General features: G+C 62.1%; 1 protein-coding gene across 7 annotated transcripts; it reads left to right on the top strand.

Moving 5' to 3' along the window:
- The first annotated feature begins 264 nt into the window (after positions 1 to 264).
- CC2D1A (coiled-coil and C2 domain containing 1A) lies at positions 265 to 13,759 on the top strand. Of its 7 annotated transcripts, none has more exons than XM_062598446.1 (30): positions 265 to 309; positions 1,048 to 1,126; positions 1,681 to 1,816; positions 2,089 to 2,198; positions 2,373 to 2,438; positions 2,765 to 2,902; positions 3,846 to 4,161; positions 4,248 to 4,372; positions 4,578 to 4,650; positions 5,009 to 5,107; positions 5,211 to 5,341; positions 5,456 to 5,528; positions 5,704 to 5,834; positions 6,005 to 6,155; positions 6,685 to 6,857; positions 7,277 to 7,399; positions 7,982 to 8,040; positions 8,810 to 8,926; positions 9,012 to 9,085; positions 9,532 to 9,590; positions 9,672 to 9,723; positions 10,028 to 10,127; positions 10,607 to 10,697; positions 11,032 to 11,163; positions 11,411 to 11,466; positions 12,539 to 12,605; positions 12,806 to 12,932; positions 13,002 to 13,078; positions 13,177 to 13,224; positions 13,322 to 13,759. In XM_062598446.1, exons 2-30 carry the CDS (start codon positions 1,073 to 1,075, stop codon positions 13,340 to 13,342), a joined length of 2,979 nt encoding a protein of 992 aa, XP_062454430.1. In that variant the 5' UTR covers positions 265 to 309; positions 1,048 to 1,072; the 3' UTR covers positions 13,343 to 13,759. The 7 variants fall into 7 exon arrangements, with proteins under 7 accessions (XP_062454430.1, XP_062454431.1, XP_062454426.1 ...); XM_062598447.1 differs by having other exon boundaries at positions 269 to 342; positions 2,765 to 2,875; XM_062598442.1 differs by having other exon boundaries at positions 269 to 342.
- The last annotated feature ends 229 nt before the right edge of the window (positions 13,760 to 13,988 follow it).

The raw sequence follows: 13,988 nt of genomic DNA, 5'->3' as shown, positions 1-13,988 counted from the left end.
GAGGGGAAGGGAGAGGAAGGGAGGGGAAGGTCCCGCCTCGCCCGCCCCGGGGAGACACAACATGGCCACCACCCCCTCTGCACCTCAGGGCGCTGCCAACGGCTTTTCCCGCCTTTTTCCCTGGACACCGGCGTGCGCATGCGCTGGCAGCGCGCAGTGGGTTCTGGGAGTTGTAGTCTCGCCTCGCTTAGCCGCGCCGAAAAGGGCGGGGAAGGGGAGCGTCGCAAAGCACGGGGGAAAGGGGCTTTTTGCGACAGCGGCGCCGCAAAGCGCGGCGTGTTGTTGACAGCCGCCCGGGCGGACCGGGAAGTGAGCGTGTGAGGGCGCGGGGGCTCGGGGCCGGTAAAGCCGCCGGTACCGGGGCTCCCGGTGGGGCTGGGGGCCCTGAGGAGCGGGCATGGCCGGGCCGGGCCGGGGGCTGCTGGGGGGACCGTTGGTGGGGTGGGGGGCGCAGGGGCCTGGGGGGTGTGTGAGGGCAGTGGGGCCCTGTGGAGGGCTCTGGGGAGGGGGAGCCTGTGGGGGAGAGGTTGTAGGGGGGTTATAGCAGGGCTGTAGAAGGGTTAAGGCGGCTTGTAATGGGTGTTAGGGGGCTTATGGCAGAGTTAGGGGGCTATAGGGAGGCTATAAAGGGGCTATATCGGGGTTTGGGGGTTGGAGAGGGTATTGGGGGACTTATGGGGGGGATTGAGGGGCTGACAGGGAGGTTTGGGGGTGATAGAGGCGCTTTGGAGGGTGATACAGGAGCTTATAAGGAGGCTTTGGGGGGCTATAAAGGGGCTATAGACCAGTTTGGGGGGTTTACAGGGCTTATAGGGGGGCTTTGGGGGGGATAAGTGCCCTGGGTGCCACGGGGCAACCCCCTGGTGTGCTTGCAGGGGAGGCCCTGTGGTTGTGGGGGGGCTGGCGGGTGAGTAGAGTCACATAAGATGGGGGGCGGGAGGGGCTGAGCCCGAAGGATGGCTGGAAACGGGGTGGGGGGCAAGTCTGTCCCTGGAGTGCGCCGAGGCGTGGGGGACGGCGACTCCGTCACGCGCCGCTTCCCTCCAGCTCCGTCTGAAGAAGGAAAGGAGAAATGAGCCAAGCCAGGAGGCCGCCGAGCCGCGGCGGCACTGCCGCCGGCAGGCAGGTGCGTTCGGGGCTCCCCTCCCCGCCCCCCTCCTCGGTGTGCGCCGGGCCCTGGCGCTGACGCAGGGCGCGCGCCTGCAGCCGCGCTTCCGCCTGCGCGGGAGGGAAAGGTCGCGGAAAGATCCTTTCAACAACCAGAGGGAAACCTGAGGCCTCCCGGCCACACCTTCCGCGCAGGGAAGCTTGGGCGAGCCTTACGCAAGACTCGGATCCAAGGAGCCGCGGTGTCCTGCAGGACTCTGCTTAAACCGGGCAGTTCTTCCATTAAGCGGGTGCCGGCTGCGGCTTCCTCGTGTGCAGCTTCCATAGAGATGCCGGTTGTTCCAGGCACGGGGCTCTGCCCTGAATCCGCTGGGAGAACCGATCTTGCCCGTATCCTCGTCACTCGTTTTGGGAGATTCGTTCTAGGGTGCAGCAGGCCGATCCCAAATGGTGGGCTGCATCACGTCTGATCCCTGAGGATCGGGGCTGATCCTGCCCTTCCCACGGGCTAGCCGAGCATCACCGTCGCCTTTGCCAGGATTCCTCGAGGCAGCTGCTTTTTCTCCCCTACAGATGCCTTTGCTGATGGACTTCTCTCCGGAGGCGATGATGGCAAACGACGCTGGAGATGACGCAGCCGAGCTGGAGGCCGAGCTACTGGCTATTGTGGGAGGCCAGCCTGATCCAGAAGGAAAACCCAAGGGGAAAAGTAAGTGGCGCAGCCTCCCGGGAAGAATATATCCGCCCAGGGGAGCCCATCTGCTGTGAATTTCTCTGGGTGGTTAATGATGTGCCGCCTGGAAAACAACCCATGGTGGTTTGTTTCCTGCCTGATGAGTTCGTGGGCCCCTCCGGGCTGGACTTGGTGCCCTGCCTGGCTTTCCGGATTGGCTTTCCTCGGCTTTCTGGACACGGACCTAAGCTGTGGTAGGAAACGGTTGCGAGACCCAAACACCAGATGAGCTGCTTCTCCCTCTCCAGCGCCCTTGCCGATGGAAGCAATCGAGAGGATGGCTGCTCTCTGCATGAAAGACCTGGATGAAGAGGAGCGAGACGACGAGGAAGATCTGGAAGACGAAGATGACCTCTTGGTATAAAGGGATCTGGGTGCTGTGGGAGGCCTGGTGGCTTGTCTGCTGCCCATTGGTGTACCACACGGGACCTAGGAGGCGTTTGGGGAGAGCATGTATTTTCTCCAAAAGGAGATTTTTGGCCCCAGTTTATCGTTCTAATGTATTTAATGGAATTCCTGTTGTTGGCTCTAGGCGGAGCTCCAGGAAGTACTTGGTGAAGGGGAAGAGAGCGCAGATGCCCCGGTACCAGCTGCAAAGGTAGGAAACTTGTCTTGGAAACTCGTCTTTCCGCTTTGCTTCCTCTGCTGCTCCTGGTGTAGGAGCACTTCTGTGTCCACAGCGTCATCTGTTGGATCCCTCTGACAAGTAAACGCGACTCTGTCGCATAAAAGCTTCATGGAAAACAGGGAGATGGAGATCAGAAATTGCAGCTGTGCTCGACCTGTTTTGACCCGAGCTTGTAAAAAAGCAAAGGGCCGGACAGCTGCGTCCGCTCCGAGACGCGGATCCGAGCGGATATCGGCCGAATCCGCCGTCGCTGTCGTCTCGCCGAGGGCGCTCAGCACGCCTCTGGGCTCCCGCAGGTGGGCGAAACGCCTCGCGAGTGCAGCAGCACCGAGTCCACGCTGGCCGAGAGGGTGGACATGTACAAAACGGCCATCGCCAACGCCAAGCAGGCTGGAGACTGCTCCAAGGTGCGCCGCTACGAGAGGGGCCTCAAGGTGAACGGCGCGCTAGAACCCGCGGGGGCGGGGGAGAAGTCTTTTTCGCTTAATCTGTAATTAAGTGAAACCCGTTTGATCTTAAATTCAGCGCTGAGCAGGGCCAGCGTTCCCACGCTCCAGGATTTTGCGCTTACATCTGCGCTAACACCCGTTTTCCCCGCGGTGGTGAGCGCTTTTATCTCCCACTGCTTCAAGCAGAAGCAGAATTTACTCCCACTTCTTAGAAAATCAGGTTGTTCTAATTTCGGTGCCTAATTGTGGGCAATAACGTAACCTGAAGAACGAGTGGATGCTGCAGTAAGTGCTGTAACGATCTCTGAGACCGCGTTGTGCACAGAGGTCTCTGGCGCAGCCCTAATCATCCTACTCTGCTGTAGGCTTGGCTTTTGGCTAAAACAGCCTCGTATTCCTGATTGCTTGTGGTTGCTTAAACCCTGTGAAGAGCCTGAGGGCTTTTGTTTTGTTTTTGAGCACCAACCTGTTTTTCTTTCTTTTTTTTCTGGCCAATTTCTGATTTGTTCAAGTCTTTCTGCCACGTTAAAGCGTGTTGTCGAGGGCAGACCTTCCTCTTTCCCTTGGATTTGTGTCTGCTAGCAGAACGCCGCAGTGCGCGGAGCGTGTCGGCTGGGCTGTCACGCAGGCTAGGGGAGCGCGGCACTGCTCTTCCAGAGCAGCTACCCGGCTTGAGGTGCTCTCCGTTCTCGGGAAATATGGGAAAATGAAGGACTTGCGGAGTTAGGGAATGGCTTCCCAACCAGTGAGCCCCTTTGCTGTGTTTCAGGCCATGGTTGGCTGTTGTTTTTGAGCAGATACCGTGTTTTTTCCACCTCAGGGGACTTTGCCACAGTCCCGACACGTTCTGAAGTTTCTCTTTTTGTAGCCAGGATGGAGGAAGGTCAGGAGCTGGTGACGATTTTCCTCGTGTGCACGTTCTTTCCAGACCCTAGAGAACATGCTGACCTCTGTGAGGAAGGGAAAGAAGATCGCCGAGGAGGAAATCCCGCCACCGGTGGCTCTGGGGAAGAGCGTGAGCTCCCAGCAGCCCTCCCCTTCGGCAGCAGCGTCGCCCCTTCCCAGCTCCACGCCTGCAGCAAGCCCGGACTCGCCACCGCCTCCTGCGCAGCCGCCTCTTGTCTCTCCCCCCAAGCCCCTACCCAAGTCACAGCCGCCTCCTGTTCTCCCAAAGCCTCAGGTCTCGCCTGGCCCTGCTTTACCTGTCGGCTCTCCAGAGAAAAAAACGGTTTCTCGCTTTTCAGGTGAGGCCTTGGCTTGCTGCGTCCCGCTGCTGAGGGGGGAGGAAACTCGCCCCCAAGTCCAGCGACTCCCCTCTCTGCCTCCCCAGGGCCCGGCCCAGCCGGCACCGCGGCCCTGCTGCAGGGCCGGCAGCGGGATTACAAGCTGGCAGCCCTGCGTGCGAAGCAGCAGGGAGACGTGGAGATGGCCACGAAATACTACCGCGTCGCAAAGGTGTGTGGTGCGTCTCTGGGCAGCTGGGAAGGCCTGAATTTCTGCTCCCTGTGAAATACTAAGCAAACTGCTCCCTTTCTTGCTTTCTGTAGTAAAACAAGGGTGAATCTGGCTGGCAGGAGCTGCCTGTGAAATTTGTAATGAAACGTTTATTTAAAAAATAAAGAAAAACGAGAATCCTGATCTTTCTCTGGTGCTTTTCCAGAGCTTTGACTCCCTGTTAGAAGCTTTGGGGAAGGGCCATCCGGTGGATCCGAGCAGCGTGCCCCCTCCTCCCGGTAAGAAGGGAAATGCCACCGAAGAGCTGCGAGGAGCCTCCGCTCCGAGCTGGCGGTGCCGCGAAGGAGCCGCTTCGTCTGACCGGGATCTGCCCTGGCTGGAAGGACCGACGCTTTCGCTGGGGACCCTTCTGGAAGGGGGTGGGGGGCTCCCGGGTCCAGCTCCCTGCTTGGCTTTGGCCTTTCGGTGCTCCGTTTCCGAGTTTGGAAGGAGCCCGCGAACAGCAAGGGCGTTGCCGCCACTGGCCTCTTTCCGAAGGGCCGCTCGTGCGCGGCGGGGGGACGCGCCGACAGACCTGTTCCCTAGGGAATACCTCGCCCCTCGTTTGCAGACTGATCGATTCCTTCCGTTCCCCAGACCAGCTGCCTAAGGAGCTGCTGTCGCCCGGCCAGCAGCAGTCTGCCGCGCCAACGCCAGCGGTCGCGCCTGAAGCGAAACCGGCCTCTCCCGCAGCAGGTACGATCCGGGGGGGGGGGCTACGCCGCTTCTCAAACCGCCCTCTGCGGAAAGAGAAGTTAGAGACAAAACTGAACCATTTCTCCCGGTTTCCCTGGAACAGACGTTCCTCCTGCCCCTCGGGACACGCTGGAAGCTCTGCAGCAGAGAATGGAGAGGTACAAAACGGCAGCGGCGCAGGCCAAGAGCAAAGGGGACGATCGCAAGGCCAGGATGCACGAGCGCATCGTGAAGGTGAGGGCGCCGCGTGCTCCCAGTGCCTGGCCCGCGCCCGTTTCCTTCGGCAGGGTGCTGCCGGCGTGCATGGCACGAGAACGGCCGTTCTCAGGCTCCAGTTTTCTCTTTCAGCAATACCAAGACGCCATCCGGGCTCACAAAGCAGGGAAAACAGTGGATTTCTCGGAGCTGCCCGTTCCACCAGGTATTTTCCCAGGCCGCAGCTCACCTGGAATGGCAGCAGGTGTTTTTTGGGTCATTAAAAAAAAAAAAAAAGTGCATGTGTCAGAGAGGAAGATTCAATCCAAAATTCAGCCTGGACTAAGTGTTCCGGACACCGACCGTCTTCCCCGTTTTCATCTCGCTTTCCCCTTTGCCAGGCTTCCAGCCCATCCAGGGCATGGAGACGCCGTCTGGAGACCAAAGCATCGCAGGAGTGCTGGAGACTGCCATGAAACTGGCCAACCAGGAGGTCCAAGAGAATGAGGAGGAGGCCAAGGAGACAAAGAAGGTTGGGTTTTGTGGGCTGGGGACCCTCCATTGCCATAGAAAGAAAAAATGGGGACGGCAGAGGGCTCCAGAGAGGTTTTCCACCCGCACCGTGTCCGCTGGGTGCAGGTTAGCCTCTTCTTTCTCTCTGCAGCCTCCTCTGACATCTTCTCTGCCTGTTTTTGGCTGCAGCCTGCTCCCTGCCCCGCTCCGACGAGAGCAGCCACCTCTTCCCAGCCCAAGCAGCAGCCTCAGCAGCCCCCACGAGCATCCTCGACGGGCGCCCCCTCGGCAGCAAATTCCGCAGGAGTGGCTAAACCAGCCCCCAAGGGCACCACGAAAGGTACCCGGCTCGAATTCCTGCTTTGTCCTTGGAGAGGCTGGAGCTGCTGGGATGCTCCAAGCATGTTCAGGGCTCTGAATGGGGTGTGGAAATGCGGCCTCTGGGCAGGCAGCGAGAGCACAGGGGTGACTTAACCGAGGAGAAGGAACTGAGGGACGTGCGAGAACAGCCCTCGAAGGAGCCCTTTGGAGAGGGAGGGATTGGGCAGGAAATCCTAAGATGAAGGCAAGTGCTGTGGATAATTTTCCCAGGGAAGTTGGACTCTCCATTACTGGAGCTTTGGAGGACAGCATGTGCCAACGTCTGGCTGTGTTTTAACGAGCTGATCCCTGCCTCAGGCCGGCGGGAGCCCGTGTCACCGCCCAGAGGCCCTCAGCCTGGGACAGGCTGTGGAAAACAGCCCATGCAGGGAACCAGGAGCCCTCGGGGCTCGTCCGATCGTTTTAAGAATCCCTGCGTTTAATAGGGGCTGTTCCGAGCTTTCCCTGGGCTGCTTGGGGTACTCCTGTGTTTTCCCTGTCTCTTGTAGCCCAGCAGCAGCTGGCCTTCCTGGAAGGCAGGAAAAAGCAACTGATGCAGGCCGCGCTCCGAGCCAAGCAGAAGAACGACATCGAGGGGGCGAAGCTGTTCCTGCGCCAGGCCAAAGGGCTCGACCCCATGATAGAGGCGTCGCAGAACGGCCTTCCCGTGGACATAACCAAGGTCAGGTGGTTCCTGCGGCACCGGCGGGATTGGGACTCCGAGTCCTCGGGTTTGGGACTCATTGTGCCCCTAACTGCCGCATCCGTGCTGTTCCCGAGACCGATCACCGATGCTCCTGGGTCGCTTCTGAGCCGTGGCCCTGTGTGCGGCGGCCTGGGCTCTCGAGGGCTCGGTGTGGAGCCCCTAATCGGGAACGTGGCGTCGCGGGGTTGCGGCTGAGCTGCCGCTCCCCTCGCGCCAGGCTTGGAAGCGCTGACGTCTCCGCCAGCGCTAGGAGAGCTCCGGCGCCCGCTCGCTGTGGGGTGCTGGATAAATTATTTCCTCTTTGGGTGCCTGTTTCTCACGGCGCGCGATGCGGGTAGGCGAGAAGCTCTCCTCTCGTCACTGCGGATGGATCCGAGGCCTTTCTTCCCTTCCAGGTCCCTGAAGCCCCGGTGAACAAGGAGGACTTCGTGCTGGTGCAGCGTCGGGGGGTTAACATCTCCCCGGAGGCTGCCAGCCAGTACCTGGAGCTAATGAAGCTGATCAGGCAGCAGCACGAGGTAGAGGGCGCGGGGTAGCCGAGGGCGACTGTACAGGGGTTCCTGGGCTCGCCCTCTGCGTTATTCCCCTCTCTGGAGCGGGGCCTTGGGACACCAAAGGATTTGCAGCTGGAAAATAGGCTGCTTTGGGGCAAAACTGGGGAGAGATCGAGACCCACAGCAGCAGGGCATGACGTGGGGGCTGTGTGAAGCGTGGTGCCTCGGGGTGACAGAGGGGAGGCTGGTGGGCTCCTCATCGTCCTGCACGAGGAAGGAAGGGTAGCAAGGAGGCAGGAAGCGGGCGGCTTCCTTTGCAAAGGGTGAGAAATTGCAGCTTTAAACTCAGCCTAAGGAAGATTAGGCATGAAGAAGGGTTTTCTGATGGAAAAGAAAAAGTAGCTTGAGGCTGGTGTAAATTGCTTGGGAAAGTGAAAATCTGAGAATCGCTCATACGAACACATCCGGAGCCGGGTCAGGGCGACGCTGTGTTAGGGCTGCAGAGGGGCAAGTGGCACCGAGGAGCTCTTACGGCTCCGTGAAAAGGCTGCGAGGGCCGGGAAGGCGATGGCGTAACCGTCCCCCTTTCTGCTTCCCTCGTCGCAGATGTGCGTGAATTACTCCAAGCAGTTCACTCACCTGGGGAACATCGCGGAGACGACCAAGTGAGTGCGCCAGCGGGAGCGCGCGCCGTCTCTCCTGCCGTCGCCCGCTTTGCGTTAATCCCGCGGCGCTCCTCCCTCCGGCTTCCGTGAGGAAAGCCGTGTGCTTTTCCCTTCCTAAACGGAGCTGCATGGCGTGGCTGCCGGTTCCCTCGGGGGCACCGCAGTGCGTTGCTCCTCTCGGTTGTAACGCAGAGCAGATGGATTAACGACCTGATGGCGTTTCTCCCAAATCTGGGGTCCTGGCTAAGCTCCCCCATGGGTAATTCCGTTCTGGCTGCCTCGAATTCCCACGCAGCCCTGCTGGGAGAGGGTTTCCTGCTGCGTGGGGTAGCTGCAGCCGGGAAAGGGCTGCACTGCTCAGGCAGAGGGTGCAGGGGCTGCTGGTTTTTAGCCGTTGGGATTCAGTTTTAGTTCAGTTTGTCGGGGAGAGATACAAGCTAAAACTTAGCAACTTCTCCGTAGAGTTTCAGCAAGGAAAGAAAGGCCAATGGTACCAGATGCTGTGCCATCTTCTACGCGCTGGTGTCAAGTCTCTCTTGTTTTGCGTTGTCTTCCCGTGGGAATTTCCAAAGCTGTAGTTCGGGCTGTGGCTTTTCCGGATCCCGGTGCTGGTGGGAGGAAGGGATGGCGTCGCCCGCCGCCTGCTGGGGCGGTCTGGGCAGGGAGCGAGGGCAGGATTGCTTCCCGAGCCACGGAAGCCGCCGGGAGAAGGCGTGTGCCATGCCGCGGGGACGCTAACGCCGGGGGCTGCTCCTGCCCTGCCCTCCAGGTTCGAGAAGATGGCTGAGGACTGCAAGCAGAACATGGAGATCCTGAAGCAGGCCCATGCCAGAGGCTTCCCTCTGCCCAAGTACCACTACGAGCAGAGGACCTTCAACATCATCAAGTAGGTTCCCTGACCATGCGCCACTGAGCGGGGTGACGGGAAAGCAGGTTATTCCTAAGAGATTCCTCTGCTTTTTTTCCCTGAGGATCTTCCCCGAACTGAACAGCAACGACATGGTGCTGTCTATAGTGAAGGGCATCAATCTCCCAGCCCCGCCAGGTAAGAGGGGAGCAGGCATCCATCCCCGGAAGGGAGGCAAAAAGAGGGACATTAATGCTGGTCAGCTAAAGCTGCGGAGCTGAGGCCGCCCTGCTCGGTCGCACGCTCACCCCGGCAGCAGCGCGGGAGCCGCGGGCGGCACGCGGCAGCTCTTGGCCGACGTCGCAGCCGAAGATAATGGTTTGGGGTCCTCTTCGTAGCAGTCGTTAACGTGTGTTGCTTTCCCTGGCCGCTCTCACGTGGGGAGCGGTGAGGACGTGGGTAATGACGGAGCCAGAGCGCCGTTATGCCAAGCGGGCTCCATAAGCAGAGGACTCGCTGGTGACGGCTCGGGGACAGAGCGGGGGCCCCGAGGGGAGGCAGGAGCCACGTTTTCCACGCTGCTGCGGCCCGTGGCCGGTTGCCTGGGCCGCCTGTGAGGTGTTTCTGGCTTGTCTGTGTTCAAGGTGTGGCTCCCAATGACCTGGATGCCTTTGTGCGCTTCGAGTTCCCCTATCCCAACGCGGTAAGCCCGGGCCCTTCCGCCGCACGCCCTGGGGATGTGCAGGGCAGGCTCGGCATCACCCTCCTGCCTTTGCCTTTGCAGGAGGAAGCTCAAAAGGACAAGACCAACGTGATCAAAAACACGGATTCTCCTGGTAAATCCCTTTCTGGAGAGGTGGGGAGGGTGCTAATAGCCGGGAACTTGTTACCGTGAAGCAGCTGGCACGGGAATGCCTGTGGGTGTTGTTACCCCCCGGGATAAAGGATAAAGCGCCTTGGGTTGCCCTGAGCCCACCCGAAGGGGTCCACGCTCATGGCGTAGCTGCAGAGAGCTCGGAGATCTCCAGTCGGGAATTGTTAGGGCCCCGTGGGGTGCTCAGCGCCGCTCAGCGCCTGGTTGGCGTCGTGCCGGGGGTGGCCTCACACTAACACACCGCTCTGCTGTCGCTCCCGTGGCAGAATTCAACGAGCGGTTCAAGCTGTACATTAACCGGGGCCACCGTGGGCTCAAGCGGGTCATCCAGACCAAAGGCATCAAGTTCGAAGTGGCGCACAAAGGGTAAGAGCGCCGGGAGCCAGCGGGGACGGAGCAGCAGCCCCTAACCTCATCCGGACTCCAGCAGCCGAGGGCAACCGGCTCGTTGTCTCCTCGCCAGTGAGCACCTGAATATCGGGGCGCAGCCTTTGAGGGTGCAAGAAGCACCGGCAGCCGAGCGCTGGCATTAAACGGCTCTGCCACCACGGTCTTGCTGCCCAGCTCGCCTCCCAAAACGGGTCCAGGCTTTGCCGGGCGAATCCGGAGCACGCATTTTTCGGTGCTGCCTGCCGGGGGAGGTCATTTGAACCCCCTTCTCCGTGTCCCTGCTGGGTGCCTGGTGCTGTGACCTGGGCTTTTCCCCCCTCCTAGCACAGGCTGTTGATCCTTGATGTTTGGGGAAGTTCCTGAGCTAAACAGCTCCCAGGAGGAAAAAGGAGGAGAGGAGGCCCGAGGCGGGAGCGCTCTGGTTTCACGTGGTCCCGGTCTCCCCTTTCTCCCAGGGGGTTGTTCAAGACGGATCGTGTCATTGGGACGGCCCAGCTGAAGCTCGAGGCCCTGGAGACCGCTTGTGAGGTCCGGGAGATCGTCGAGGTGAGGAGCACGGGGCTGCATTCGCCCAGTGCCGCCCTCTCGCTGCGGGAAGCTCCTGGTGCCGTGTGGAGCCCAGCCCTGGGCTCGCTCCTCGCCCGCGGTGTTGCGGGTCAGCCTCGGCACGGCAAGGCTGCTGCTGCGCTTTGCCCCAGCATGGGCAACAGCTTCCTAAACCGTGCTGAGTCGGCGACGCGCTCCGGAGCCTGGGCCGAGTCCGGGCTTAACTTGGCGCACCCAAGACCGGCGTGTGGGGCTCTGACGGCTTCTCTTCCTCTTGCTCCCAGGGCTCCATCTCCAGTTAACTGTGTTTTCCTCCTCTTTGCTCCGCTCCTAGCTGCTGGATGGCCGCCGCCCCACGGGGGGGAAGCTGGAGGTGATCGTCCGGATACGAGAGCCCCTGAGCTCCCAGCAGCTGGAGACGAGAACGGAGAGGTGGCTGGTTATCAACCCCAGCACCATGCCGCCGGTAAGGGCCGCAGCTCGGCATCCTTCGCCTCCCCGCGGCCGCAGGGGATGGAAGCGGAGGGCGTGAAAGGAGAAGAGCAGCAGCTCCAGAAGGGCGCCGGGTCCCGCTCCATCCACAGCCCGGACTGAAAGCGCCCCTTTGCGTGGCCTCGGACCCCTGCCCGGTCCTTCAAACGAGCTCGGCAAGCCGCTTTGCGGCCCGTGGATGAAGCAGCAGCATCCTGATTTCTGCTGCCTCCCCCTCACAGGTCGCCGTTCCCAAACCCAGACCGGCGGCTGCGCCGATAAAGGACACAGGCAACAGGTAGGTGCCGCCGGCTCTGCCGTGCCGGAAGCTGCCGGGAGGCGGCTGTCTGGTGCTGGCGGCACGCAGCGGTGCTCGCTGGCTGCCGTGCCATGCCAGGCTCAATAGCGCCGAATGTCCCCTCGAGGGTTTCTCTCCACTCCGCGATTCCCATGCCCCATGCAATAGGTTATTTCGGGGATCACTGTCATCCCTATGCCACGGTGCCGGGGGGTGGTGGTGGTGGGAATTGAGGCAGGAAGCTGGAAGCGTCTCCGGTTGGAGCCTGTAGTAACAGGGTCCAGTTTGTCGCAGCCGGCTGGGAACAGGGATGTGGATTTTGCCTCGTGGCTGCTGTTTACGGCCTCTTGTCTCTGCAATTCCCTTCCAGAACGTCCATCTGCTCAGTGCTGTAGCAAGGCCAGCTCTGCCCGGATCCTCTCCTCCTCCTCCTCTCCGGCCCCGAGAGCTCTTTTCACGGAGCAGGTTTTCTTCCCGCCGGCAGTGGAAGAGCTTAGGGCCCCCGTGCGCTGCAGACTCCCCACTGCCTGGCCCCAGGGAGAGCGGTGCCCGTTTTTGCCTGTGCCGGGAGCAGGCTGGGCCGACGGCAAGGTTTCCTTGCCGGGAAGGATGCCGGAAGCACCGGCTCAGGCCGAGGTGGCCCTGAAAGGGATTAAACGCGCTGAGGCAGGACCCGTAGTTAGACACGACGGCCCGGCTGTCAGCCAGGAGACCTGGAAGTGCCGACCTCTGGCGCTGGAGGAGGAGGAAGGGCAGGCATAGCGTGCAGGAGAGGAGCGAGGACGAAGGCAGGAGGCAGAGCGGAAGCGAGCCGGAGCCGAGGCCAGCGAGCAGCGTAAAGGGCCGGCGAAGGCTCCGCACGGAGCGGCCTGAGCTGGCAGATGGCGTTCTGGAAGGACGGAGCCCAGCGGTACGTGGTGTTCGTGGGGAGCCCCGGGCGCACGCGAGCGGCGCGGGGGAAGCCACGGCGGCCGCAGTCGGGGGCCGCGGCAGGCTGAGCCCGGCATCGGCACTGAGTCCGGAGCGGCTCCCGTTCCCAGGAGCTGACCCGCGGCGGTTTCTCCCTTTGCAGCAAACCTGCCCGTGCGCTGCCCAGTCTCAACCTGCTGGGCTTCGACCGGGAGAAACTGGAGAAAAAGGTGAGCGAGTCCCGGCGGATTGCACAGCCCTGCTTGGGGCTTCCTGCACCCGGACTCCCGAGCCGCGGGCGCTGGGAGCTGCGGCCACCTCCCCTCCCGGCAAAGCGGAGATGTGTTGCCTGTTCCGGGAGCGCGGTGGATCCGGCAGCGGCTCCTCCCAGCCCTTCCGCGCGCCCACGGCCCGCCGCTTTTCCTGGCAGATGCTGGCGTACAAGCAGGCTCACCGGCAGCTCCCCAACGAGGTGCTGGAGCAGTACCAGGACGTGCTCCAGCGGACCCAGTGGCTGCGGGCGCAGCTGCAGCATGGCACGCCGGCCTTCCGGAAAGGTGAGCGCTGTCCCGGAGGTAGCCAGGAGCCATCCGGAGCCGGCGCTGAGCTCCCTTCCCTCTCCCTAGAATACCTGGCCCAGCTGGAGCGCTACCTGCAGCTCTATACGGACACGGCGCGGCGCCTGGGCACTGAGGGCAACCGGGTAAGGCGCCAGGCTTGGAGCCGCGGGCTTCGGCTCCCGAGGGATCGCGCCGGCAACGGGCTGGCTCGCCGCCAACTGCTCGCTTTTTCCCTCGGCAGGATGCGGCCAAGGAAGCTCTTTACAAGAGGAATTTGGTGGAGAGCGAGGTAAGCGCGGCTCCGAGGGCAGCGGTGCCAACTCCTTGCCGGAGCTCTGCTTCTCCGTGGCCCGAGCGCCGCTGCCCGTCTCCGTCTTCTCTTCCAGCTGCAGAAGCTGCGCCGATGAGCCGCGTTCCCGCCCGGAGCCGGCCCCGCTGCGACAATCACCCGGCGGCCGGGAGCATCCGTCTCCGGCGGGAGGGCCGAGGCGAGGCCCCGCGGGATCAGCGCTGCTATTCCTTCCCCTCCCTGATCCCGCCACCGCCGCTGCTGCTCCTGGCCCCGCTCCCGCGCTTTGCACGTGTCCCTCGGCGCCGGCGGCCGCTCCGGCACCGCGGGATCCCCCTCGTCCTCTCCCCGGGGCCCTTCCTCCGAACCAAAGCGCCGGCTCCTCCGCTCCCGCTGCTCTAAGTGCCTGGCTCCGGGCTCGGCCCCGGGGCCTCCGGAGGCGGCGCGGACGTGGGATGCCAGAGCCGCCCCCCCCGCCCACCCTGCCGGGTTCTTCCGTGCTTTCAGAGACAAATCTATAAAGTTTATAAGAATCCGGGGGTTTTATCGGCAAATCTTCGTTCTCCCTTGGCGCCGGGCCTTATTAAACCTTCCTGCGCTGCTTCGGGACGTCCCCACGGTGCGAGGACACCCCCACCGGGGTCCGGGGGGGCCCTGGGGCTCGTGAGGGGGGCACGTCCCCGGGCCCCCAGCGGCCCCCGAAGCCCGTGGCTGTCCCCCAGCAGGTCCCCAGGCTGGTGGCACTGCTCCAGGCTGGAAGTGGT

The sequence above is a fragment of the Rhea pennata genome, chromosome 33, assembly GCF_028389875.1.
Source record: "Rhea pennata isolate bPtePen1 chromosome 33, bPtePen1.pri, whole genome shotgun sequence".
Lineage (NCBI taxonomy): Eukaryota > Metazoa > Chordata > Aves > Rheiformes > Rheidae > Rhea > Rhea pennata.
Note: the sequence above shows the minus strand (reverse complement) of the source record. Positions and strands in the feature narration are given on the sequence as shown.

Bases quoted from the DNA above. Each gene is read 5' to 3' on its own strand.
- CC2D1A (XM_062598446.1), top strand. From the start codon at position 1,073: ATGAGCCAAGCCAGGAGGCCGCCGAGCCGCGGCGGCACTGCCGCCGGC. The intron at 1,817-2,088 runs GTAAGTGGCGCA...CTCCCTCTCCAG, and splicing joins AGGAAAACCCAAGGGGAAAA to CGCCCTTGCCGATGGAAGCA. The intron at 11,164-11,410 runs GTAAGGGCCGCA...TCCCCCTCACAG, and splicing joins ACCCCAGCACCATGCCGCCG to GTCGCCGTTCCCAAACCCAG.